Raw genomic sequence first — 26303 nt, 5'->3', positions numbered from 1 at the left:
TCTGCCATCTCAGAGAATCAATCAGCTCCGGAGAAGAGTGACTCAGAGGCTCCGTTCCAAATCTTAGAGAGCTGCCTATTGGTGACATCTGTAGCCTAAAGCTGAGTTGAATGTCATTTACATTTAAGCACACAAAACATGTGAACGAGGTAAAGCTTTGTGTATTGTGTGATTACTGAACATGACAAACAATGGTTTTGCTAAGTTTAATTTATATTACACACAAAATTTTGTTTTGCTGCTTGTGCAAACTACTTACTTAAAATGAGTTGAATCAACACCATGGTTTCCGCTACATTCAATCTTCCATGGCGACCAAAAAATGCATCCTGCCACGGCTAAATTCCAGCTTCTCATTCAAAACGTTTAGTCGTTGTTGTTGTTGTTGTTTTTAATAGCGGGTTATAATTGCTCCAAAGCGTTTTAAAAGGTAAATGAATTATAACATAGCGAACCTTTCTGTAATTGTAGTAGTGGTATGTGTTATTTGTTTAACCCTTTAAGGTGACATGCTGACAGACTGACTGACTGACTGACTGACTGATAGGTGCGTATTGCGTGAGGGCAGCAAACACGACGTAGCTTTCAGTTAGGATGAACACAGGATGTTTCCATAATTTTATTTTATATATAGATAAAGGTCTGTGGTTCTACATACAATGACTTTATCTTGCTGGAGTTTATAGCCATTTCACTTTACTTCAGGATGTATTAATGCCACTCTGTAGGTCTATTAGAGACATTTCTAAATATTTCTAGCAAATCTAATAAATGTTGGAGACATACTCACTACACGAGTTTTGTGCAAGAGCAGAGGAAATCAGTGCGCAAGCAAAAAGATTTGCATGCTCGTATTGCATAAATCTGATCTCGATTTGTAATACTAACAGGACAAACTAACCGAAAGCCGTCCATACGGAGGTAAGCGGTAAGCTGATAAGCGCAAAAAAGAAACGGCGTCATACTGCCCCGTAGCGTTTATTAAAAAAATTTAATGCAGCCACACGTACTTCTGGCTAAATAATTCACAATCTCCAGAAATGTATATAGGGCTACGTTTTCAGAATGAGCTTATGCTGTGTTTACTCTGGGTTTGTTGAATGCTTAATTCGGACTGGCTGTAACCATTCAAGTGCAATAATTTTCAGGGAAACTCACAGTGCAATAGTTCCAGTTAAGACCACATTACAGTTTCATTTAATTACGCTTGAATGATTTTATTTACTTCATAGTAGGGCCACATGATATTGGAAAAATTTGACATTGCAATATTTTGTTTTACAGTGATATAATATAATTTCGATAGGAATATTATTTCACCCGATTATTTGAATAATTATATTTAAAAAGATTTAGTTCATTTAGGTCAACTGGGGATGATCCACTCTTTGTTTATGCAGTGCATCAATTATGATAAATTACAAGCAAAAATAAATAAACAAATAAATAATTAAATAAACAGTGCTCTATGATGTTCTGGGGAGTCAGTGTTAACAGTGTTCAAGTACAGCAATTGAACAGTCAAATGTAAAGTAGCATGGTCGCCATTGTATAAACAATTAAAAAAAAATTTTTTTTTGAATCTTTAAATATTTAATAAATAATGTAATCATAAAATGTGACTATTGCAGATACATACATTGTGATATCGATGCTCAAACAATATATTGTTTAGCCCTACTTTATAGCCTACAACAGTCAAAAATCTAATTACAGTAAATCAAACAAAAAAAGGCTTTTGAGGAGATGTTTTGTGTTGCAAACATTTGTTGAGAAAACGCTTAGTATAAAAAGACCCCACTGCACTTCAGTCAACTTTGCAGTGTTAAGGTGTGCTACTATGTCAAGTCCTTAGCTTATCAATATGATAGCAACATTATTTGTTACTTTTCATCCTCAACAAAAAGTACAACAAAACAACATTCTACACACTTACTTACTGAACGCTAACAAGCTTTTTACCTGTGGATTTTTGCATTCTTATTAAGTTAATTAGTGCATTAGCATCGTACATCATTTGCTGAGGCCTTTTGCAGATGCAGTGAAAGCCCTAGAATAAAAAGCTTTCACAGCACTTCAGTCAACTAAGACCAGCAGGGTTTATGTAGGGTATGTTTTACGTTTGTTAAAGTGTCAAGCCGTTAGCTTAGCGACATGCTGATATCATTAGTATGTACATGACTGACTAACAGAGTTAGTTTCCCCCAATAAAAAGTACTTCAACAAAATAATACTAACAGCAAGCTTTTTGCCTGTGATTTTTTAGCATACATAATAATATGCTAGTTAAAGCTTTAGCTTTATACATCATTTGCTTAGGCTGGTTCCAAATGTTGTGGAAGCAGTAGTATAAAAAGCTTACAACAAAATGTGTTTCACCATACACAATCACAGACATATTGTTGCATTTCAGTTGCAGATTCACCTGCTCATTAGCATACATTATTTGCTGAGGTTTTTTAAAGATGTAGTGAAATCCTTAGTTTAAAAAAAAAATCACTGTATGTATATAGCTCTCACTCTCATAGTCAACTTATGGCCACAGGTTTTGTTACTGTGTTGTTTGTTACAGGGTTTCTTACTGTACTGCTAACTTGGCACCTTGCTAATATCGTTTACATACATAAATGTACACCCAACAAAAAGTACTTTAAAAAAACTATAGCAAGGTATTTTATTCAGACTTGAGCCCTGTAATAAAACAACAAAAACTTTGAAATCTGAAGAAAAAGGCCAAGGATAGACTTTGCCCTCTTTCTTGAACTTTCCTTCCCCTATGGCGCGTGTCAAATCCAGTTCCAGGAGGGCCACAGATCTGCACAGTTTAGTTCCAATCATGCTTCAACACACTTACATGCTGTTTTTAAACAAGCCTAAAGGAATCTATTAGTTTCATCAGGTGTGTTTAATTAGGGTTAAAGCGAAAGAGGTGCGGCCCTCCAGGAAATGGATTTGACACATGTGGTATTGATAACGAGGTTTTGATCACTATCTTTATTAAATTTTGATTAAATCCCAACAGATAAGTACATTTTTAAGTCACTGGTTAACTTTGACAAAATATCCACTCATTGCTATTATAGGGTATTTTAAGAGAAGGACGAAATGTCTCTGGATCACAAGTCTGTAACCAGACAGGCCCGTAGGGCTCTCAAGCTTAACACTATGTATAATTTAGAATTATGTTTGAGTAATTGATATTGTACATTTACTTCTGAATTGGCTTTTACTCTTTGATTTTGTAATTGGCATGATATACTTTGATCTGAAAAATAAAGTGTAAAGTTTTGATACATTCTGAATTCTCTTGAAATCTTTTATATCAGTAGATTACATCGAGGCTGGTGCTACCTTGATCTGTGTACATGATATTCAAACAAATTGCACGAGACTGTTTGGAGCAGTCGGCACTTTAGCTTGGAGACTATTTGAGTACTGGTTATCGCTGATTTAGCAAGTTGTATGGTAATGACTAAATTAACTACACTTTTAGTACCAGTGAGCAGGAGGCAACCAGACTAGTTTAACTTCAGAATGTTGAGATCCTGTCCATGAGAAACATGTAAACGTATAACTGAAGAGTATGAGATCAGATATAAGTCAAAACACTAAATTGATTCATGAATGAAAAATGTGACCCATTTCTAATTAGAAATAGACGGTCCCTTAAAAAATAGACGGTCACTTAAAATTGGATTCAGATTGAATTTGGAATTGAAAACAAATGTAAATAAATTCTAATAAATAAACAAATTATTTTCAGAAGCGCTAAAAAGGCTTACACACATAGAATGGAATATTACACAACAAAAACAGACACAGATACATTATGCTAACAAGCATTTCACCTGAGGATGTAATATTCTTCTAAGCTTAGAGGTTAGCATCATACATCATTAGCTGATGTGAGTTCCACATTCAGGGAAAGTCCTATTGTATAAAAAGCTCTTACAACACTTCAGGAACAGCAGGGTTTGTGTGGCATTGTACAATATATTTTACACTTGTGGTTCAAGTGTCAAATCATTAGCTTAACAACATGCTAACATAATTAACATGTAGCTATGTGACTGACTTACGTAGTTAGAGGTGTTTACATTCCTAGTTAGCTTGTTAGCGCATTAGCATCAAACATCATTTGTGAAGCCGGGTGAAGCCGGGTTCTAGATTTATAGAAAGTATTAAAAGCTCTCGCAGCACTCGAGCTGACTGAAGGACTTGACTGAATCTGAAAGCGAACACACAAACAGCTTTCTCAGTAGAAAGCGCAGACCTTGCAGTGGATCTCAGCTTTATTAAAAGCTCCTTTGATGGGCAGTGTGTTAGCAGACAACAGAACAGAGAAAGCCCACACTGCGTGAGTCTAACGGATCTCATGAGCTGTCTTCCAAAATCTTCCTCCAACCCCCCACCAGTCTCTCCGGCCCCAAAACAACACTTCACAGGCGGACCCTATGGGATTCAATTATAACCAGTTAAGTGAGATGTGCAGGACTGCAACAGCATGTCTAATGGTTTGAACTCTACAACATCAAAATAGCTCCCAATTAGATTTCATAAATAAGCACAAACCCACTAGAGCAAATTAGAGACAACACACAAATGCAAATACACAAGCGCACACATATGCTCAAACACAGTCCATACTTGAAATACTTGAGCCACAGGAAAAACTATTTTAAGATGGCACTTTTGGATTCAAATCGAGAACATTAGCACTTGAAATATATCCACTTGAATATATCCACTTTTGAAATTCGGTTTGGTCTGCTGAGTGAGGGTGTAAATGCAGCAAGGCCGGGGAAGATTTAAACCAGGATTAAAGCTGAGAATCTGTCCTCCCACCATAGTGTTTACTCAGCTGAGAGATGAATGATTACAAGTCATCTAGTTCATCTCACTGGGGCTGAACAGCACTTTCCCTGCTGTGTAATAACAGATGGACCCAGTGGTGGTGTAACTTAGCATTTAAAGGGCTGGGCAAGAAACTGAAAGTTTGCAGGTTTAAATCTCGCAGGGGTGGATTCATTTATGGCTTTCATTACTAATAAGCAACAGCAAAATTCATCATCACTCTTTATGTTATATATTTATTTATTTAATTTTACTACTACTTCTACTACTACTATACTGCTACTATTATTAATAAAAATTAAATTATTATTTTTAGTAATAATAAGAATAGTAATAATGATATATTTGTATTATTAGAAACTAGTTTTTTAAAACAATTATCAAAAACTGTATGCTGACAGAAAGTGATACAGTGATAAGTTACTTTAGAAAGTAATCCATTACAATATTGAGTTACTACCTAAAAAAGTAGCTAGTTGTATTACTTAGTTACTTTTTGTGGTAAGTAATGCGTTACGTTGCTTTTGAGTTACTTTTGCATTACTTTTATTACGTGGCTGAGGTTTGATCTCTTACAGAACTTAAAAAAAGAGGAGCTCAACAATTAACAACAAACTATGTAACCTACACCTACATTTCCATTTTAAAAAAAACATCAATTTTTTTTTTTTTAGGATATTGTTTTCCAAGAACTTAATGACCCCAGATCTATACATGCCATATATACAGGTTATTGAACATTTAACCATTTATCCAACTTTTGTAGTATTTTTCTTAAGTAAAATCACTGTCCCTTTAGACAAACCCCTTTTCCTTTTATGCGATGCCTTCAAAATAATAACATTCTCTCATTGACTGCGTGATTATTGCGACTAAGTAATTCAGCAATTTAAAACAAAAAAAAGACAAATAATTAAACTAAAAAGTTTTCAAAAAAGTAACTCAAAAATTATTATTATTATTTAAAAGTAATGCGTTACTTTACTTGTTATTTAGAAAAGGTATATTATTATGTAACTTGCCTTACTGGTAATGCGTTACCCTCAACACTGTGTATGACAATTCTGACACCATAAATTGCATTTGTATTAGATATGTCAACAATTAAAACCTTAATATTATCATGGACCCTTTTCACAAAACTGTTATGACACATTTAATGGTCATCATAATCTTAAATTCTTGAAAGTTTTTAATGTTTAATTTTTTTTTTTAACCGTTTTAAAGCCGTTATTCTTCTTTGGCTGCCATCATCAATCTCACACATTTTTTTTTTTTTTTTGAAAGTCTTGATAATGCCATTATGGAGTTTTTCTTATGTATATATATTCATTGTGCTCTCCCATTCAATGCTCTCTAAATTTAACCAACTATGATGACTTCAGCTATTGAGAACCCCAGAAATGTGAAAAGGATGTAATCTTATTATGTCGATGAATATAATATAATATAATATAATATAATATAATATAATATAATATAATATAATATAATATAATATAATACTTTATATTATAGTTAATTACTAGTCATAGTATTAAGTATTAATGCCAATGATAATAATTATAAAACATAAATAATAAAACCAATAATAAAAGATTGCACATATGTAGGTGTTCGTTTACCTTTATTCACATGGCTCATCCATTCCATAAAAAATATTGAAATCTCTAATAAAAAAATATTTTTTTAAACTGTTCATCTGTGATCAACTAACCCATCCTGAGATCACACGAGGATCAAAAATCATAATAATAACAACTGTTATAAACAGACCCTATTGAAACATTTGTACTTAAAATAGACCCGCTCATTCAAATACTGTTGAGTAGTTTAAACTCTTCATCTCTTGTAAGCACAAAATTGATATTCTGTTCTCAGTAGATGCAACGATACTTTTTGAGCCATTCCAGACCGTAAGTGAAACATAAATTCACTGCCAAGTGCACTGTTTGAACTAATGTGCTTTTGTTAGCTAACTCTCCTGCAGAAGCCTGCCCCCCCGGGGCTCATGCGGACCACTATAAGTCTGCTCAGTTTCTTTGGGTTCATGAGTCCTGCTAAGCTCACTCAGCTGTTTCTGACTTCGTAGCTAAACTTTTAATGGGGCCGGTGAGTGTTTTTGTTTGATTTACTGGCACTGCTTATCTTTCTTTCACAACCAATATGAGACCGTAGTCTCCTTGTCTTTGTTTCTTTGGAATTACTGAAGCACTTAACATGACATCTACAGCATCATTACAGTACAAGTCTCGGCCAGAGACTTAAATGATCAAACTTAAAGCAAACTTAGGGCGAACTTAAACATTTAAAAATCAACATATAACTTATAACTTTTTTTATTTGGAGTTAAATGGTTACTACATGTTTCATGTGTTTAAACAGACATGATTATAGGTAAAGATGCATGGACACACCTTTCAAGAGTTGAATGTCAGGTCGAAGTGTATGGATTTATTTGTGAGAAAGTAGATGCATTTGTTGTTGTCTAATAAGCTCTAGTTGTGCCATTGCATTCATGTTAATAATAGTAAAACAGAAATAGTAATCTATAAATGAAAATTATTTTAAATAAATACATCCCAAGGGAAAAAATGCCAGCAACACTTTAGCAGAATATACCTACAGAATACACTTTGGTGGAGTTTTGTGCTAAAATAAAAATTAGAGGCAAGATAATTCCAGTTGTTTGGCATTTTGATTATGGGGTAGATCTTTAATAATTTTTTATTCATATGGTTCCATGTAAACTATGTTATGACCTCAAAATACTTAGTGAAGGATTTGTAAAAAAAAAAAAAAGAAGAAGAAGAAGAAGGGGGGAAAAAGAGTTTATATAGTTTCTAACCAAAAAAATAGTGCATTTTTAACACAATTTGGTTGTCATTTTAATGACCACAGTATGTTGGGAGTTGGAAATGCAAAGTTTTAGTGAAAAATGTGATGTACTGAATATTTAGAAGTATTTAGAAGTTTGAGTGTTATTATTAATTTCTGTTCAAAGAAAAAAAAAATCTAATAAACAGTACGGAATGTACATGCAGATAAATGATGATATTCAACTCATTATGGATTGCGTTTCCTAAACAACAACATAACTCATGGCTGAACTATCAGTATGATATATCGTTTGGGAAAAGAACAATGTAGTGACGAGTGTTTCCCAAAACTCTTAGTTTCTCTGTCGCAGATCCGTTGTTTGAACCACGTAAGTTATAACATAAAACGCCCATAATGATGCTCTAAACAGGGTGGAAACAACTTCCACCCTGTTTAGAGAAGAACCCCATAATTTCTTTGTGCAAATCATATTGTTTTACACGCACACATATTTAAAAAAAAATCTATATTAGTTTTGGGTATAACATGCACTTGCTTTTCATATTAATTTAAATATATGTGAATGGCACATATACTGTAGGGCCTGTGTTTCCTTTTCAAATATTTAGAACATTAAAGACAGTAGAACATAAAATCTATGCTTTTTAAACATAAAACATATGCTTTTTTGGAAGCCCTCATTGGATATTTCACAATAACTGCTGCCAAAATGTGCAAGCAGAAATGTAATATCACGCAAAAATATCACCACAGGCCACATATTTTTCATGAGTCTGGATTCATACATAAATTCTCAGAAGAACAAAAACCTTAGCGATAACCTTGCCAAATTAGTCTTTTGTTTGAAACTTGAAGCTCTAATTTACTTTCAAGTTGTAATTTTTAGTATTTAGTAGTGTTTTTAATCGCATTTATGAGCTGGATATCATCTATAGCCTGTTTTAAAAGGAATTTACATTTTTAATTTCCTTCAAAAACCGGTTGCTCGACTGCCTGCTGCAAGATTTGCACGGGCCCTTCATTAGATTAAGGCAATTAAAATTTCATCAATACAAGACTTTTCGCCAGGGTGCCCTGCGGCATTCTTTCAGATCTTAAAAATGAAATTAAAAAAGCAGTGTCAGACTGAATGCAACAGCCAATCCTTTTGTATATCAAACCTAATGAGCTCTATTTCCATTTGGGCATTTGCACACACACAGACACACATACAGTGTCAAACTGCAATGTGCAAACCGTCTACTGTACTTAGATCTTTGCATATATGTTTTTGTTTTGCTTAGATGATTGTTTCATTAGCTTAGATGTTACTATTATTTTTAATTAATTTATTTTTTTGTTCTTTGCACTTTTGTTTTAAATTCAGAAATGCATTACTTGCACCAAACTAATGATGCCTACTGCCCACACATGAAAGGATTGAAAAGGTTTATCCTTTTTTCATTTTTGTTAAAAGAGCATAATACACTCTTTACTCCACATAAATAAGATCTAGCCCCGGATGCTATATCCTGTCAGAAAATGTCTGTTTTTCTGGGTATCCAGAGAACAAGCAAGTGGAGCCACCCTATACCTAAACCTGTTAACCAGTGTCCAACTGAATACCAGTCCCCTATCAATACAGGAGTTGACCGAGAAAGCTAGAGAGCAGCAGAAGCAGGAGACATAGTAATGATAATAAAGTAGGATCAGAGTTTGTTCAATAACCTTAGTTGTGTATAATTCAATGCTCAGACTTCGTCTGACCAGGATAAATCCAACAAGTGTTATTATACCACAAGCAACAGCAATGCAAACTTACTGCTTCACAACATGGAGACATTCTCTAACTCATAAAAACAAATGTCGCTTGAATCCACATAAGATTATAACAACATGGAAAAATGAAATAATATTAAAGCAATAATTATAGGAAACTATTAATAAAATATGAAACATAATCAAATGACAAATAATTATCAATAATAATAATCAAATCATTAACTAATGAACAATAAAATAAAATTAAAATGAAAATTTATTATTTAAATGACTAATGGGGCGACGCAGTGGCACAGAAGGTATTGCTGTTGCCTCACAGCAAGATGGTCACTTCGAGCCTCAGCTGGGTCAGTTGGCGTTTCTGTGTGGAGTTTGCATTTTCTCCCTGCGTTCACGTGGGTTTCCTCTGGGTGCTCCGGATTCCCCTCCAGTCCAAAGACATGCGGTACAGGTGATTTGGGAAGGCTAAATTGTAGTGTATGAGTGTGAATTAGTATGTGTGTGGATATTTCCAAGAGATGGGTTGTAGCTGGAAGGGCATCCGCTGCGCAAAAACATGCTGGATAAGTTGGCAGTTCATTCCGCTGTGGCGACCCCGGATTAATAAAGGGACTAAGCCGACAAGAAAATAAATGAATGAAAAAATGACTAATTATTACATGATTAAATAAAATAATTAAATGAAGAATAAAAGAATCTAAACAAATGAAAATAAAACCCAACACAAATGAATGGTTGCTTTCTTGAAGCAACACATACATACGTTTGCTACAACGATTCTCAGATCCTTAGTTAGATTCTTCAGAGGAAAACTCAGATCACTTCCATTAAATGAAAATAGAAAAGAAAAATCTACTCCTGTTTTGACTGACGGCAAAAGACATAGATCTCATCTTTACGGCCATCACGAGAGTGTCTGTGGATTAAAAACAGAGCTTGTCGAACATGTAATTAGACTGCAAACAACTGGAGCCTCAGTGTTAATTACTGAGTGAAGTCTAGTGCAGGACAGCTGCTGATACACACTGACGTTCAGCCAGACTCACAGAGCCACTGACAGAGATGAAGTAAACAAGTGTGTGTTAAAGCATCTGTTGCAGGACGGTTACTCTTTTCAGTCTCCAGGCTTTGTTTTAACATTATTTCATGTCTTTTATTTGGGTACAATGGTGCAGCTTCAAAAGAGAACACCGTGGTTGATGGGGATGTAGTTAAATGTTTTAATTTAGCGAGAGGTTTAGAAAACGCCCCATGCTGTATAACAGTTAATTTTTTTTTTAGTAAAATCATATTTTGCAAGGGTGATATGGTGGCTCAGTGGTTAACACTGTCGTCTCACAGCAAGAATGTTGCTGGTTCGAGCCTCGGCTGGGTCAGTTGGCGGGTATGTTTGGAGTTTGCATGTTCTCCCCGCGTTCACGTGGGTTTCCTCCGGGTGCTCCAGTTTCTCCCAAAAGTCCAATGACGTGGTACAGGTGAATTGGGTAAGATAAATTGTCCATAGTGTATGTGTGTGAATGAGTGTGAATGGATGTTTCCCAGTGATGGGTTACATCTGGAAGAACATCCGCTGCATAAAACGTGCTGAAAAAGTTGGCGGTTCACTCTGCTGTGGCGACCCCAGATTAATAAAGAATAAATGGACTAAGCCAAAAAGGAAATGAATGAATGAAATTGGCCGTAGTGTATGAGTGTAAATGAGTGTGTATGAATGTTTTTCAGTACTGGGTTGCGGCTGGAAGGGCATCTGCTGCTAACAAATTTGTTGTGATAAAATACAATGACGTTTCATTACATTTGTATTTTTAATACTGATTATTTTTTATTAGAATAATACAGGTATTCATTAATGTTCCTGTTAACTTAAACTTTTAAATTGTTTTTGGTAAGCAATATTAAGCAAAGAAAAGTGCATTTATTTATTTTTTTTTACTCTGGCTGGCATAAAAAGGTAAAAATGGCTAAGGTCCTTGGTTAATGGCCCAGAGGTTATTTGCCCTCTATTAGTTGACTAAAGAACAAACCACGTTTGGCCAATGACTAGATGAATCTGCAGGCAAAGAAATCCACAGATTTTTAGCTCATCATTGATTCTGTTTATTTACTTGTGTAAATGTGTGAACATTTATATTTATTCAGTTTTTAAATTAATTTCAGTAACATTAGTGACAAGTATGAAAAGGTTCATTTGATTTGTATTTACTATACAGTTTGCAAAGTAATATTTTCTGCATTTTAGTAGACGTATAAGAGACTTGCTTTGTTTACCAAATATGGATCTACTTGTATTTGCATTGTAAACATTAAATACAAGTTTTTAAAATTGCATTATTTTTTTTTCATATGTTAAATTTTTAGTTATGATACTCCTGATCAATCAGCATAAATCTGGAAATTTTGTACAAAATTCTGTGCAGAAATAGCAAAATATGTCTGCAGATTCTGCCTGCATGGCCATAATAATGACTTGCCTAATTAATCTAACTTTCCTACTTAAATTAATTAACCCAATTAAGTCTTAAATTGTACTTTAAACTAAACACTAATATTTTGCAACTAGCAAAATATTATGCACTGTCATTATTACAAAGACAAAAGAAACACGTTATGGATAAAAAGTATTACGTGAATAAAACATGAATTTCACATGCACACACTCAACACAACAACAAAAACCACTTGAACCTCATAATATTGTTAAACGTGTTACAAATGAAATACATTTTAATGGAATAATAAAAACAACATAACATTCCAGTGCATCGGAAGCCGTTACGGAATCATTCTTAACCAGAAAGCTTTCCACTAAACTCTGTTAGTATAGTGTTTTGGTTGCAGAGACTATCAGATGAGAGGACGTCACGGCCGTTTCCAGAGCAGTGGATGTGAGCCGTGTCTCCTCTGATTGGATTTTAATGGAAATGAGGGTGAGAGGGTCATCATTCCGGCTATTTCCAATGGGCCGTGTCAAATCCATAAGGAAAGTGGAAGGAGATGAAGTCGACACAGTTATCATTTACAATCACCTTCAAGAGATGTAAACACCCAATCTCATGCTGAAGACGCACTTCAAAAAACAAAACAAGCAAACTTTTCCACAAGACACTTCACCGTCAAGCGTCTGAATTCATGCATGATGAAGAGATAGGAAGAAAAGCCAAAGAGGAGATTGTTAGAGAGAACTGACACAAGTAAAAACTGAATGAGACAGCTCATTTACACAAAACAGACACCTACAGAACTCTCGGTTTTACATTGAAAAAACCCCCAAAACATTTAAAAAAGTAACATTTAAATAAATTTGTTTTCATAAAGTTAAAAAATATTGTCAAGTCACTAGCAGATATTATATCTATTACATGTATATCAATTCTTTTTTGTTTTTCTTTTACTTTTCTAATAAATGCTTCACATCTTCTTCCACAGATGCATCACTTTTGACAAGTGCTTAATTTGTAAACTGTGTGGTCCCGCAACAGATCGGGGTAACGGATCCGGCATGTTACCCAAAGATGGAAAGGTGTCGCGCACGAAAGTGGGGAGGGTTAGGGAGTTGCAGAAAAAAGTGAAAGTAAACAGCGGATGGGGGAGGAGGAGGATCGGTAAAATGAGGTGCGATCAGATTTCAGAGTGTTCCGGCACAAATTAAGCCCTGCTTTTGACTTAAATATAGAAAGAAATGTGATGATAATTTAATAATTGATCAGTAATAATAATAATCATAATATCATTATAAGTGAAGTTTATTTATAAACTAATTTTGAGAGGATCTCGTGCTATGATTGACCACAGCTAGTCCCACATTGGCTATCACATGATTTACATGATAAATAACCAGATTTCCTTAGTCATCTTCGTCTTAAAGAATCTGCCCAATCAGCCCAACTCCTCCCCAAGAAGGTTGCTGGTTCAATTCCCAGCTGGGCTAGTTGGCATTTCTGTTTGGAGTTTACATGTTCTCCCTGTGTTCCTGTGGGGTTCCTTTGGGTACTCTGGTTTCCTCCCAAAGACATGTGGTGTAAGTGAACTGAATAACTTAATTGGCCACAGTATGTTAGTGCAAGTGTTTTTAGATTGGGTTATGAACGTAAGTGCACCCACTAATAAACAAAGGAATAAATCGAACAAACAAATTCATGGGAGCTCTTGAGACCTACCTGAACTAAGACTCCTCTCTCTTCTGATAAAACGGGAGGGACCACCAGACTGGAGGATCTTTTGAGCTCAGGGCTCTCTCCCGGGACTGCATGCCAAATACACCTTATTTATCAATCATCAGCTAATTGTGAAATCTTGAAATAACATTGTTATATAATGTTAATTAAAATAAGCAGTAATTCTACCATTTTTAATTTCCTTCAGCTTAGTCCCTGATTTATCAGGGGTTGCCACAGCAGAATGAACCATCAACTACTCTTGCGTATGTTTTACAGTTCGCAGCAGATGCCCTTCCAGCCACAAACCAGCACCAGGAACAAAATTGCAGTCATATTTATATTATTTTGTTAAAATAAAACAATAAAATATTTGTAAAAAAATAATAAATAAACATTTGGTTTAAAAAAAATAATAATTTGAAAGTTAAAAAAACGAATATTACAATTATGGGTAACACTTTAGTTTAGGTCACAATTCATGATATTAACAAACAATTAACTAACACTACTAGCTTATTAAACTACTAATGAGCTGTTCATTATGATTAGAAATGTAGAAATTGGGTTTAAGTTTTGGGAAAGATTAGGGATGCAGAATAAGCTCATAACCACTAATGAACAGTAAATATTTAATTAATAGGCAGGAATAAGCCAATAGTTGCATGGATAGCATAGATAGCATGAATTGTGACCTAAATTAGGTTTTACCAAATGATGGTAAGGCGAAGAAGTGGCGCAGTAGTTAGTGCTGTCGCTTCACAGCAAGAAGGTCGCTGGGTCGCAGGTTCAAACCTCGGCTCAGTTGGCGTTTCTGTGTGGAGTTTACATGTTCTCGCTGCGTTCGTGTGGGTTTCCTCCGGGTGCTCTGATTTCCCCCACAGTCCAAAGACATGCGGTACAGGTGAATTGTGTAGGCTAAATTGTCCATAGTGTATGAGTGTGTGTGTGTGTGTGTGTGTGTGTGTGTGTAAATGTGTGGATGTTTCCCAGAGATGGGTTGCGGCTAGAAGGGCATCCGCTGCGTAAAAACTTGCTGGATAAGTTGGCAGTTCATTCTGCTGTGGCAACCCCAGATAAATAAAGGGACTAAGCCGACAAGAAAATGAATGAATGAATATTATGGTACCAATCTACCATAATTTATTTACTTACACAAAGTTAATACAACACCCTATATAAGTATCTACACTATATATATTCATAATAAACAGACGAAACCACAACAAAAACCAAGTGGTAATGAGAAAATCAGAATAAACCAAACCTCATCACTACAAGCTTAGTACGAAAGTGGAAAAGATGCTTAGTACTAAAGTAATGCAATAAGCATTCATTAAAAAACATATAATAGGGCCAGACAGAATCTGTAGACATTTTTTTGCTATTTCTGTACAGAGTTTTGTTAAAAATCTGTGTATTAATGCAGAATGATTTTGGAAGTATCATAACTAAAACCTTATTAAATTAACTAAAAAGGTAATACCCTTTTAAACTTGTTTAATGTTTACAATGCAAATCCAATTAGATGCACTTTATTTGGTAAACAAAGCAAGTCTTCTATACAGTATAATATATCTACTAAAACACAGAAAATATTACTTTACAAACTGTATTGTAAATAATTTATATGAACGCTTTCATATTAGTCAATAATATTACTGAAATTAATTTAGAAACTGAATAAATATAAATTTACACACATTTACACGAGTAAATAAACAGAATGATGGGCTAAAACTCTAAGGAAATCAGCGGAATTCTGTGTGTGCAGATTCTGTGTGAGCCTACATATACTGATGAGGAAAACAAAATCTAAATAGAAATGAAGGAAGATAAACAAAAATCTTAAAAGTTACTGCTAATATTGTAACATTTTTGCAGAAGCATTATTCTGGTTTGAATTTTAAAACAAAATTTTTTTATTTGCTTTTTTAAATGGATTTTTTTTCTGATAATATTTTTTTTCTTCTGGAGAAAGTCTTATTTGTTTTATTTTCATTTTTTAAAACTATTTTAACTATTTTTCAATATTGTTAACACAGTTATTACTTTTTAGATTGTCTACAGAACGAACCATCGTTATGACTTGCCTAATTACCCTAATAAAGAATTTAAATTGCTCTTTAACCTGTATAGAAGTGTCTTGAAAAATATGTAGTGAAATATTATTTACCGTCATCATGGCAAAGATGAAATAAATCAGTTATTAGATGTAAGTTATTAAAACTATTATGTTTATAAATGTGTTGAAAAAATCTTCTTTAGGGTTAACAGAAATTGGGGGTAAGGGGTGGCTAATAAATCAGATGGGTTAATAATTTTGACTTCAACTGTATAGATTATTTCAGTAATCTTTTCAGCCTCTTTGACTGCTTTGTTGTAATAGTTTCCTAAGCATTTATGCGCGTGTCCCCTTACATTTAGACCTTCAGTAGCGTACGTTTTCTTAGCAACACTGTTCGTCGTCAAGCATCTGATTTTCTGTATGATGAAGAGATGCAAAGGAAAGCCAGAGAGAGAAGATTGTCAGAGAGAATTGACAGAGGTAAAGACTGGATGAGGCTCATTTACACCACAGAGACGCCAACAAACTGCAGCAGGGCCACAGATGAAAGACTTTAAAGAAGAATCAATATATTACTGCCACTCCACCAATCCCTCATCACTTTCAAAAATAATTGGGGCTGAACAAACACCGAGAGGAAAAACAGCAACATCAAAGCCCTCAAACAACAGTCCGCAAAATAACAGATTAACAAATAAAACAGAATTAATAAATAAATTATTCGCCAGACAAAGCTTTGAAACTGTATCGTCTATTGTCCTTTTATTCCATCGCTAAATGGTCCACAAAATTATCTGCGTAAACAAGCACTCGGATCAGGTTGGGAGGTGAGCTATAAAAACAAGTTATTAAGTCATCAAATTAAATTTAAGTATTATGAAAAATCGTTATGTCTTTTTAGCAGAATTGTTAAACTCAAAAAATCAAAGATGGATAAATGAGGAAAGTCAAAACAATGTAAATAAACGGGCTCTCAATTAGCTGCGATGCAAGTTAATTAAAAGCACGATTAGAATAGACAAGCTGTTGTTTCTGACTTTCTTTCAAGCAACCGTTGATTAGTTCGTCTGGATAAACAATCTGAAACGTATTAAGTATATACTGTGTAATGACAATCTGTAGAGTATAACGACATTACAATATTTGAAACCCATCTGTGTTATTTTCAAGATTAATTCGACAGGACGGTCAGCATGAGAGATGTGTTGTTTAAACAAGCTTGTCTTTAAGCATTTTGTTTTGTTTTTTATGCTTTTTGCCATGCAGTTTCCAGGGTTTCATGGTATTTTTTCTCCTTCTTTTCTAATATTAATTCCAAGGCTTATTATTTGATGTTAGATGGTGCTACCAGGAAATTACATTTTGAAAAATTAATAACTATTTAATTAAGAACTGCTTTTATTATAGCCAAAATAAAGCAAAAAAGACTTTCTTCAGAAGAAAAAATATGGTCAGACATACTGTGAGAATTTCCTTGCTCTGTTAAACATTATTTCAGAAATATTTAAAAAAGAAAAAACAAATTAAAAGGGGGGCTAATAATTCTGACTTCAATTTTTATATTTACAGGGTTTCTGCAGGTTTTAGCACGTTTTTCACCATTTTAAAGATCATTATGAATGAAATGTCAGACTTAAGGCTGATTTATACTTCTGCGTCAAGCTCACGCATATGGTTTGGCGGAGCCTTCATGCGGTCGCGTAGCCCTCACCATGGCTGACGCGCACCTCTCAAAAAATGTAACCAAACATTGCAACAATGTGTAGCATAAGCTTTGTGATTGGTCAACTTGGTAGTGATGACGAATGTGGGTGGTCCTGAGAGATTCAAGCCCAATGGAGTGAGTGTTTACAAGTATCGAGTCCTGTGAAGGAGCTCTAGATAGAGACTTTTGTTTTTTGTTTACCTTATAATTAAAGTTGTTGCCTGATCATCGGTTCCAGCCTCTAAATGAGCAAGTTTGAGCTACTTGTAGTATTCAGAAAAAATAAATAAACACCTGTGAAGAAACTCGACACAGAGGAACATAAAAACCTGCCAGTGTTTCTGAGGTGTTATCGCAGAGCAACACAAACAGCATGCAGAAGTATGAATGCATGACTACATCACTTGATGCAAAAGTATAAATCAGCCTTTACACAGGGCTAAATGCTAAGGATTTTAAATGGCCTGGATGGGCCAGTAGAATTTGTTTTTAATTGCCACATAAAAACTCAAGTTAGTTATTGGGCACATATTTTAAATGTGTAAAAACTAAAAACTAGTTGTATACACTGCAAGCATAAATCTCTATAAAACAATTCTCTTAAAAAAATAAATAAATTTAAAACTATGACAAACTTAATGTGTGCAATCCAGTCTATACGGGTCAGTGTCTTCACTTGGTAGCTGCTAAAATTCTAAACAATTGTTATTGTAAGGAAGATAATTAAACCATATTGTATTTAATAGATAACTGAAACATATTGGTATTTTTATCGAGATGGATTGTTAGTGATTGGATGGGTGTTGGCCCAATGCTTTACATGTACATAAAGAAATTAAGCCTGTTTAAAATGATTTAAGACCTGTAACATAATATTTCAGTCTATCTATAACTTTTTAAGGCCTGAAATTTTGTTTTAGAAATTTTACAAATTTCTTTACTTTTAAAGACCCCACAGACACCCTGTAAATGAAAATTAAAGTAATAGATTTACCAAAACGAGAATGTAAAATTCGCTTACCTGATTTAATAGATAAAAGAGCTGTTACTAATTAAATATAGACATTTTTGACTTGATTAAAAGCAGTATATCTAGACTTACAGTTTAACAAAATAATTATTTAATAATTTAATATCACAAAAATCCTAATCACAGCTTTTTTACAGACACAACATACAAAGATAAACTCAGAGCTAAATACTGTGCTGTTACACAGACTAAAGAGCAATGTTCGCCACTTGAACACTGACCAGTACCCATTTCACTTATCCTCCATTCTATCTCTACCAAGCAACAGTATGTAAAAAAAAAAAAAAAAAACATTAAAATGTTGCCAGCGGCGAACAGGGACCCGGGAAGAGAAAACAGAAGGAACAAAAGGCATACAGCCAGAATCAATAACAAAGATATGACCAAAAATCAATGTTCATTCGCAGAGGTAACCGGCAGACAGGACTATCATTTTGGTGGGTAAGGCATGACTTCAGATTCAAACAACAATGATGTGAAATCCCATTACAGAAGAGGGCAACGGAGGGCAGCACTGAGACCTCTAATGGATCAGAGCTGAGAGGAGGCGTAAAGAGAGCCTGTCATCTCCGAGAGGAGACCGAGAGACATTTTGTAAAGGTATTATCCCGCTTTTTTTACACATGCGTGTAATGCACGTCGAATAACAAATGTAATGTAATCAGATTACTTTTTCAAGTGGCAAGTAATGTAATAGTTATATTTCATTGCGAAGAAAATACAGTTATTTTGAAAAGATAAGTTACTTTATGCATTTACTGACTGACAGCTCTCTAGTCCCTGTGTTGAGTGGAATCGGGAGTAACTGTAGATCTGTAGTAAACAATGGGTAAATATGTTACTTTAGACCCTGTCTAAAATGTGAAAATGTATTACTCGTCTCACTTGTACAATAAACCAATGCAGTACCTCTTAAAATTAATAAAAATGCTCTTAAAATATTCATTATTAAAAAGTGTTGAACATTTATTTGCATACTATTCTTCATTAACTTTAATTGAAGGGGATGTTCATTGGACACACATCATGAATATGGAGATTTTATGCATGCTTATGACAACTGCTATTGTAATTTGATCAGTTATGGCACCTGCTTTGAATATTATCACTCGATTGAATGGGCGTTATCAGTGTTTATCAGCTGATAGATATGGGAAAGTAGAGGCCTTCTGCGCCTACTGGTAGGTTTAGAAGACTGTTATCATCCATCCACATGGTTGATCAGCTACTAATAGAGAAGACTCCGGATCCAGATCTGTTTTTACATTACTGTGACGGTTAAGTTTAGGGTTGGGGTGTGTTAATGAAATACAATTAATGGGAAATTTAATAAAAATAATAAAATAATAAAAAAATAATAAAATTAAATAAAAATAATATAATTATTAATAATAATTCATAAATAAATAAAAATAAATAATTTAATGAAATTCTCATTATTTTCCGGTCGCAGCCGTATGTGATCTCCAGCTGATTAACCATGTGGATTGATGATAACAGCCTTCTGAGCCTATCAGTAGGCACAGAAGGCCCCCACTGGCCCATATCTATCAGGTGATAATCACTGATAACGCCCATTCAGTCGAGTGATGCATTCTGATTGGCTGGTTATGTCATTTTAACTGCAAAAATGACATTGATTAAGATGTTGTGTCAACTTGGAATAAACATCAATACCACAACCTCTCTGTCATGACAACTTGACATGGTTTCATGACAGTCTTATAAACACAACCTTTAAGTAAAGTGTTACTGAACTCTTGTTCTATTACGACTTATAACAAGGAAGCCCAGCCCAGATGCAAAAAGGAACACAAATGTAACATAATGGACACATTTCCTTGAAACAACAACTAAGCACATTTAGATATTTTTAGAAGTAGTAAAATGTGATTATGATGCATTACTTTTAAAAATAACCTTGCTCTACACAGCTGAATCTGGTTTTCTTGATCTGTTTTCAAATAATTTTCTCTTTGTATTTCTTACAGTACAGTGGTTTTTCAATGTAGGTCCATAACATCTTTGCAAAAACCCTTGTTTAGAGTTTTTTTTTGTTATTTGTCATTTGTGTTGAGCTGTAAGTAATATGTTAAATGTAAAAATTAGTTTTGATGGTTAAACGTTGAGGAAAATAATGAAATTGTAATATTTTCTTTAAAAATGTAACTATTTTTTAACACAATGTTTACAGTTTACTGAAAAATACTCTCATAATGTATGCGAAGCATCATGGGGCGTATAAAAAAATGGCTAGCAAGTAAGACAGCACAGACTGAAGATTCACCAAAAAGAGCTTGTTTGCAAGCTGTGAAGTACCACATACAAGATGTGCTGCATCAGAGTGAATCAAAGCTGAACATCTGTGATGGTTCAGGAAACAAAAGTAGTACCTCTTATATGTCTTAAGATGCCATTAAGATCCATTAGAGCTCCATTAGCATGCTAATGCTTGAAGAAAACTCAAGGGGTGATTGATATTTACAAATGAGAGCTAATTGTATAGAACAAGATTAGGAAATTTGAGCAATATGTATCACATTCACTAAACTATCATACAACATTTAATGTTATGTATACAGTGTAATCTATTATTGATTACAAATGACATAATAAACATTGAACATTGTAGCATTACATATTTTAGGTAATGCAAATAGAGTATGTTTTTGGTTATTTTTGACAATATTATTTATCAAATTGTTATGTTGTACCATATTGATAATTTGTATAGAATGAGAAAGAAAACACATTATATTCTTTATTATTAACATTATGAACAACATAAAGTGTTTAAATCTATATATTATGTCAGGATTTCCCAAACCTGTTAGTTGATAATTCAATTATAACAATTATATATATATATATATATATATATATATATATATATATATATATATATATATATATATATATATATATATATATATATATATATATATATATATATATATACTATATGTACTATATGTGTATATGTGTTTATATGTATTTAAGTGAATCCATGTGCATTAATTAATTAGTTTTTTATCTATATATATTGTTTTACTCTCGTAGTGGTAAACTTTTTAATGTTTGACTGAAAAAAAAAAACACACCAACATCATGAATGCCCTGAGAGTAAATTAACAGCAAATGTTTATTTTTGAGTGAATTAAGCTGCTCAACCATCTACAATAATCAGCTTTCAGTGGGCAGTACTGTTTAGAGCTATTAAGAGATTAAGAAAATGGATGCAAAATTAAAAAAAAAGATATTCTCGATAGTATTAAATAAACTAATCATAAACCCAGTCTACCACAAAACAGTACAGTTGTATTCACTGTCTCAGAACTGCCTCACCTGGAGTAATTGAAGAGTCGACTGTCCCAGAGTGAGTGTTTGCCTCTGGAGCCTCCATGAAAGAAGCAGGAGTCAGTCCCATCGAAGTAGTTGAGTCCATCCTCTGTGTTGCTGGAGGCGTGACTGTGGACCACATCCAGCAGAACAGCAATGCCCATGGAGTGTGCCGTATCTACCAGATGCTTCAGATCATCAGGAGTGCCAAAGCGGCTGATGGAAAAGACAAGACGTGGTTTCTGAAGTGAATTGGAGTGTTTTTTTGATAAGTTGATGGATATAAGCTGATGTAAGCAAGTTCATTATTAACTGAAAGGTTGCATGTTAAAGTCTGTTTAAATGTCAACAAGCTACACAATTTCAACTTGATGGCAACATTTTGTTTTATTCAGTATTTAAAATATTATTAAATAAAATACTATATTATTGTTTAGTTAAATATTTAGTACAATTTTCAAATATGTATGTTGTAAAGTTAATAGTACGTTATAGCTGCAATGTATCATCAAATAGCATTTTTTTATTTACATGTTGCTTACAAACCCGAAAGAATATAAATGTGTTCAATGAGCATCAATGGTGGTCAAAAAAATAAAAAAAATAAAGATTATTTTTGCCAGCATAATGGGCTAACAGCATCTGCTAGCTAACAGCTAAAGCTAAACAAGCCACAACTAATACAAGATCCTCCACAGACGAGTGGATTCCGATTCAAGGCCTAAATCACAAAACAAATTCTCTCCCTGAACTCCCAGAATGCCTGGCGGTATATCTATTTTGCAGGGTTAAAAGATATCAGGACAAAGAACAAGAAAAGTGAGACGAGAGCTAATGATATTCCAAGTCACCTCCCTCACTCACTCCCTCAACCCCGGCAGAAAGTGGAATAGGTCTTAAATGTCCATGAGTGATCAATCATGAGTGAAATTACTCTGTATACATTGCACTTTATCTGGACTGGTCCACCAGTGCCGGCCGCCTCAGCCAGCCAAAGCCAAATAAAGATTCCCAATGACTCTGTCATATCTTATTAGGTTGAGGGAGTTGCTCACTCCCCACATTCAAAGACGCAATTTTCTTTCATGAGAGTTTATTTATTTTGGAGACCCAATTCTGTTTTTTTTTTACTATTGTTATTTATCAGAGCTTTCTTCTATTTGGGGATTAGCGGCAAATGTGTTTACAGTAAGATTACTGCCCTTGACAGAGGACCTCATCCTGATTTAAAGACTGGAATTACTGCTGCACGGGCTGAGAGACAACCCCACCAAACTCTGAGCTCTAAAGGAAAATGAAAAGCATTTAGATACTGTCACACGCTCAGTCTACCAGGCCTTGTAGATATAATGCTAATAAATAAAATGTGACCAGGGCACAGCATGCTAATGCGTTTTGGTGAAGGAGAAGTGCATGTTGTAGCCACATCCGGAACAACTGGATCTGAAGTCCCGAGGTGAAAATAATTTCTTTCGGGACGTAGACGTTAACCTTCATCCTTAAAAATACAATCCATAACTGCCCTAGCAACTTTAAAGCTGTTAGTGGTCTGACAGCTTCAAGAGGGAAATGTAATTGCATCCTGTATAGCAGAGGCTGTGTTTTATTCTTCTTTGCATTGTTTTGAAGACAAAGGCTTTGTACTCTTTATTTCAGCAAATTTGTAGCGTCCCTGCATAAATAAGGCAGTATTTAGTTGATGGGGAATTTGCATCCACAACCATCCCAGTTCATTATCTACTAAACCACTCAATCAGCAAATATTTGCAATAAACAGTCTAAACATTATGAAGAGCAGTTCATATACTATTGGTCCTCTGTGTGCTGTGAAAACAACCTGCCAAGGCATGGAGTCTACCCAAGGGTACATGTCTTGTGGTAACTGGCAGCAATACTTTTGTGTGACATCGTTAAAGTCAAATAGGTTAGAACCTTTTCAGATCAAAGTTGTCGGTCCTGAACATATTTTGACTGACCATATCTTATTGAGAGCACTTATTTAAACCTGATTGAGCCATCTCTACCACTTGGTTGAAGTATGTTAAGCCAAAAAAATCCACTAGTAGTCACTAACTCAATCAACAGCACTCGCAACAACCCACATAGCAAAATTTCTCTGGCCCAGCTCTGGCCCACACAATCAGGTTTTGCTTGGCCCACATGCCGCAGTGAATTACGGTACATGACTGGACCAAATCTGGCTTCCAGACAAGGGCCAAACACAGACCATATCTGGGCCAAGTCTCAGCCAAGTTAATAACTCATAACTGGGCCTGAACTGGGCCAGATAGGTTGGTGTGTCACGATTGCAATGAAATTGATAAACCCATGGAGTGATGCGCTTTATGCACACTCTGGGCACGCTTTTTCTCAAAGTGACCTGATTGGTAGAATTTTTTTTCTTTACTCAAAAATGATTTTAGTGCATTTTAAATGTGGGTCAAGACTGGCCAAACTCACATGGCCCACTTATCAAATTTTTAAATCTGGGCAAAATACTACGTTTTTCATCTGGCCCAAATCTTGTGTGCCGCCTTAAAAACGGTGCCGCCTCTGCCAAACCCGGGCCATGTTTGGCCCACATGCTGTATGCCAGTGCCGGATGAATGCCTGCTGTGCCAGCTTTTTGCCAAACCTGGGCCAGAATTCTTTGCTACTAGGGAACATTACTTCTACCACTGAAATCAAACAAGGCAATCACTCCTGACATGTGAACTGACATCCAAGGAAATCACTCCTTACATTTCAACTGTTTTTGGTGAAAATTTGCAACGTAAGCTTTTTTTTTCAGGTGGTGCTCGCTGCAGAGCCATTTGGGCGAGCTGAGCTCCAGCGAGGGGGAGCTTGAGCTCCACCTTTTTTGCACTTCTTCTACGAGTGATGTCACTGGGGGTAGGGTTAGGGGTGGAGTTGGTGTACGCATTAAAACAGCTTACAGGAGGCAGAACGAGAGCTCATGCTCCCCCTCGCTGGAGCTCAGCTCTGCTCAAATGGCTCTGCAGCGAGCACCCTCTCTTTTTTTTTGACATATTACCGTCTCAGAGCCCTAACTTTTCAAATTTATGTTGCTTGGTGCTATGAAAAATATTTAGTGTGTTTGTAAGAGTTTTTCAAAAACATGCTCGACCAAACGGTTGATTTGTTCCTTTATGGTATAGGTAGAAATGCAAAACTAATGATTTGCAGCAATGTTTAGGTAGATACAGTAGTAGTTGTCAAATTCTGGCCCATGGGAATGACTGGATCACTACTTTTCACAGCAGAACATCACAGTTTCCATATTAGAGCTGTAATCCAACAGCATGAAGAGGGAAATGTTTTTCCATCCACCAATGTAAAACTTTGGTTCATGAGAGTACTTTGTATTTTGTAAAGCTTGCTAGCATTGAATCATAAATCTTGGTCTTAGAGAAACCATGAACTCCCTTTCACATTGTACGTTTTAAATGCTCCCGTTGACTTCATGTGCGAGTATAATAACATGTGATATTTAGAATGTATTCCACATCACTGCAGCCCTGATGATTTATCCATGTATTGCTATCTTTTTTCCTTTATCTTTTAATAGTGACAACTTCCTAATTATTCACTCAGTCACTTTCCTTCGGCTTAGTCCCTGATTTATCTGGGGTTGTCACGTGGAATAGACCCCCAATTACTGTGGCCCTTCCAGCCACAATCCAGCAGTAGATACACCCATACACTCTCTCATTCACACACATGCTATCGACTATTTAGTTCAATTCATACCACGTCTTTTGACTGCGGAGGAAACCCACATGAACACTGGGAAAACATGCAAACTCCACACAGAAATGCCACATGGCTCAGTCAGTACTCCAACCAGCAACCTTCCGTGACTGAGCCACCGTGCCACCTCTTCCTAGTTATAATGTAATGCATCTTATATTAAAATTCTTAAATATGTGTAAAACATGTGTTTTGTCAATTAAATAGCTTGATAGTGAATCAAATTGGTGAATCTATGGTGGTTGATGCGGGTCGCCATGTTAGTCTGCTCTTTAGAACAGTGCTGCTTGTAAATTCATTAGCTTCACCCAAAATACTATTGTATATTTTTTAACTGGTTAACCTATCTAGTAACCTAAACAGTGTGTATCTGATGTGCATAAATGTGTATAAAGCACAACATCTGATAATGTTTAAAAATAATAGTTATTATATCTACATAGATTTGCATTAGCATGTATTTTACAAATCATAAATTGTATGTTTTAGGTGGATTTAAATGTCTGAAACCAAAAATAAACTTAGGTAATACAATTATTTGTAAATAAGCACTGATAAATTGGGATTTGCTACAGGTGCATTTTTTAATCCAGGATGGGCCATTTATATGGATACACCTTAATAAAATGGGAATGGTTGGTGATATTAACGTCCTGTTTGTGGCACATTAGTATATGTGAGGGGGCAAACTTTTCAAGATGGGTGGTGACCATGGTGGCCTTTTTGAAGTCGGCCATCTTGGATCTAACTTTTGTTTTTCAATAAGAAGAGGGTAATGTGACACATCAAATTTATTAGGAA

At 34.9% G+C, this 26303-nt stretch overlaps 1 protein-coding gene across 1 annotated transcript in view; it reads right to left on the bottom strand.

The window, feature by feature from the left end:
• gbe1a (glucan (1,4-alpha-), branching enzyme 1a) overlaps positions 1-26303 on the bottom strand; it is a 265946-nt gene that overhangs the window by 128459 nt on the left and 111184 nt on the right. The window contains exon 7 of the mRNA XM_087270612.2: positions 21759-21968. Within this exon, the coding sequence (XP_087126738.1) occupies positions 21759-21968 (210 nt within the window). The remainder of the gene's footprint in view (positions 1-21758; positions 21969-26303) is intronic.

The sequence above is a fragment of the Danio rerio genome, chromosome 10 (genome assembly GCF_052040795.2).
Source record: "Danio rerio strain M-AB ecotype USA chromosome 10, GRCz13ab, whole genome shotgun sequence".
Classification (NCBI taxonomy): Eukaryota; Metazoa; Chordata; class Actinopteri; order Cypriniformes; family Danionidae; genus Danio; species Danio rerio.
This window is presented reverse-complemented; position numbering and strand designations above follow the sequence as displayed.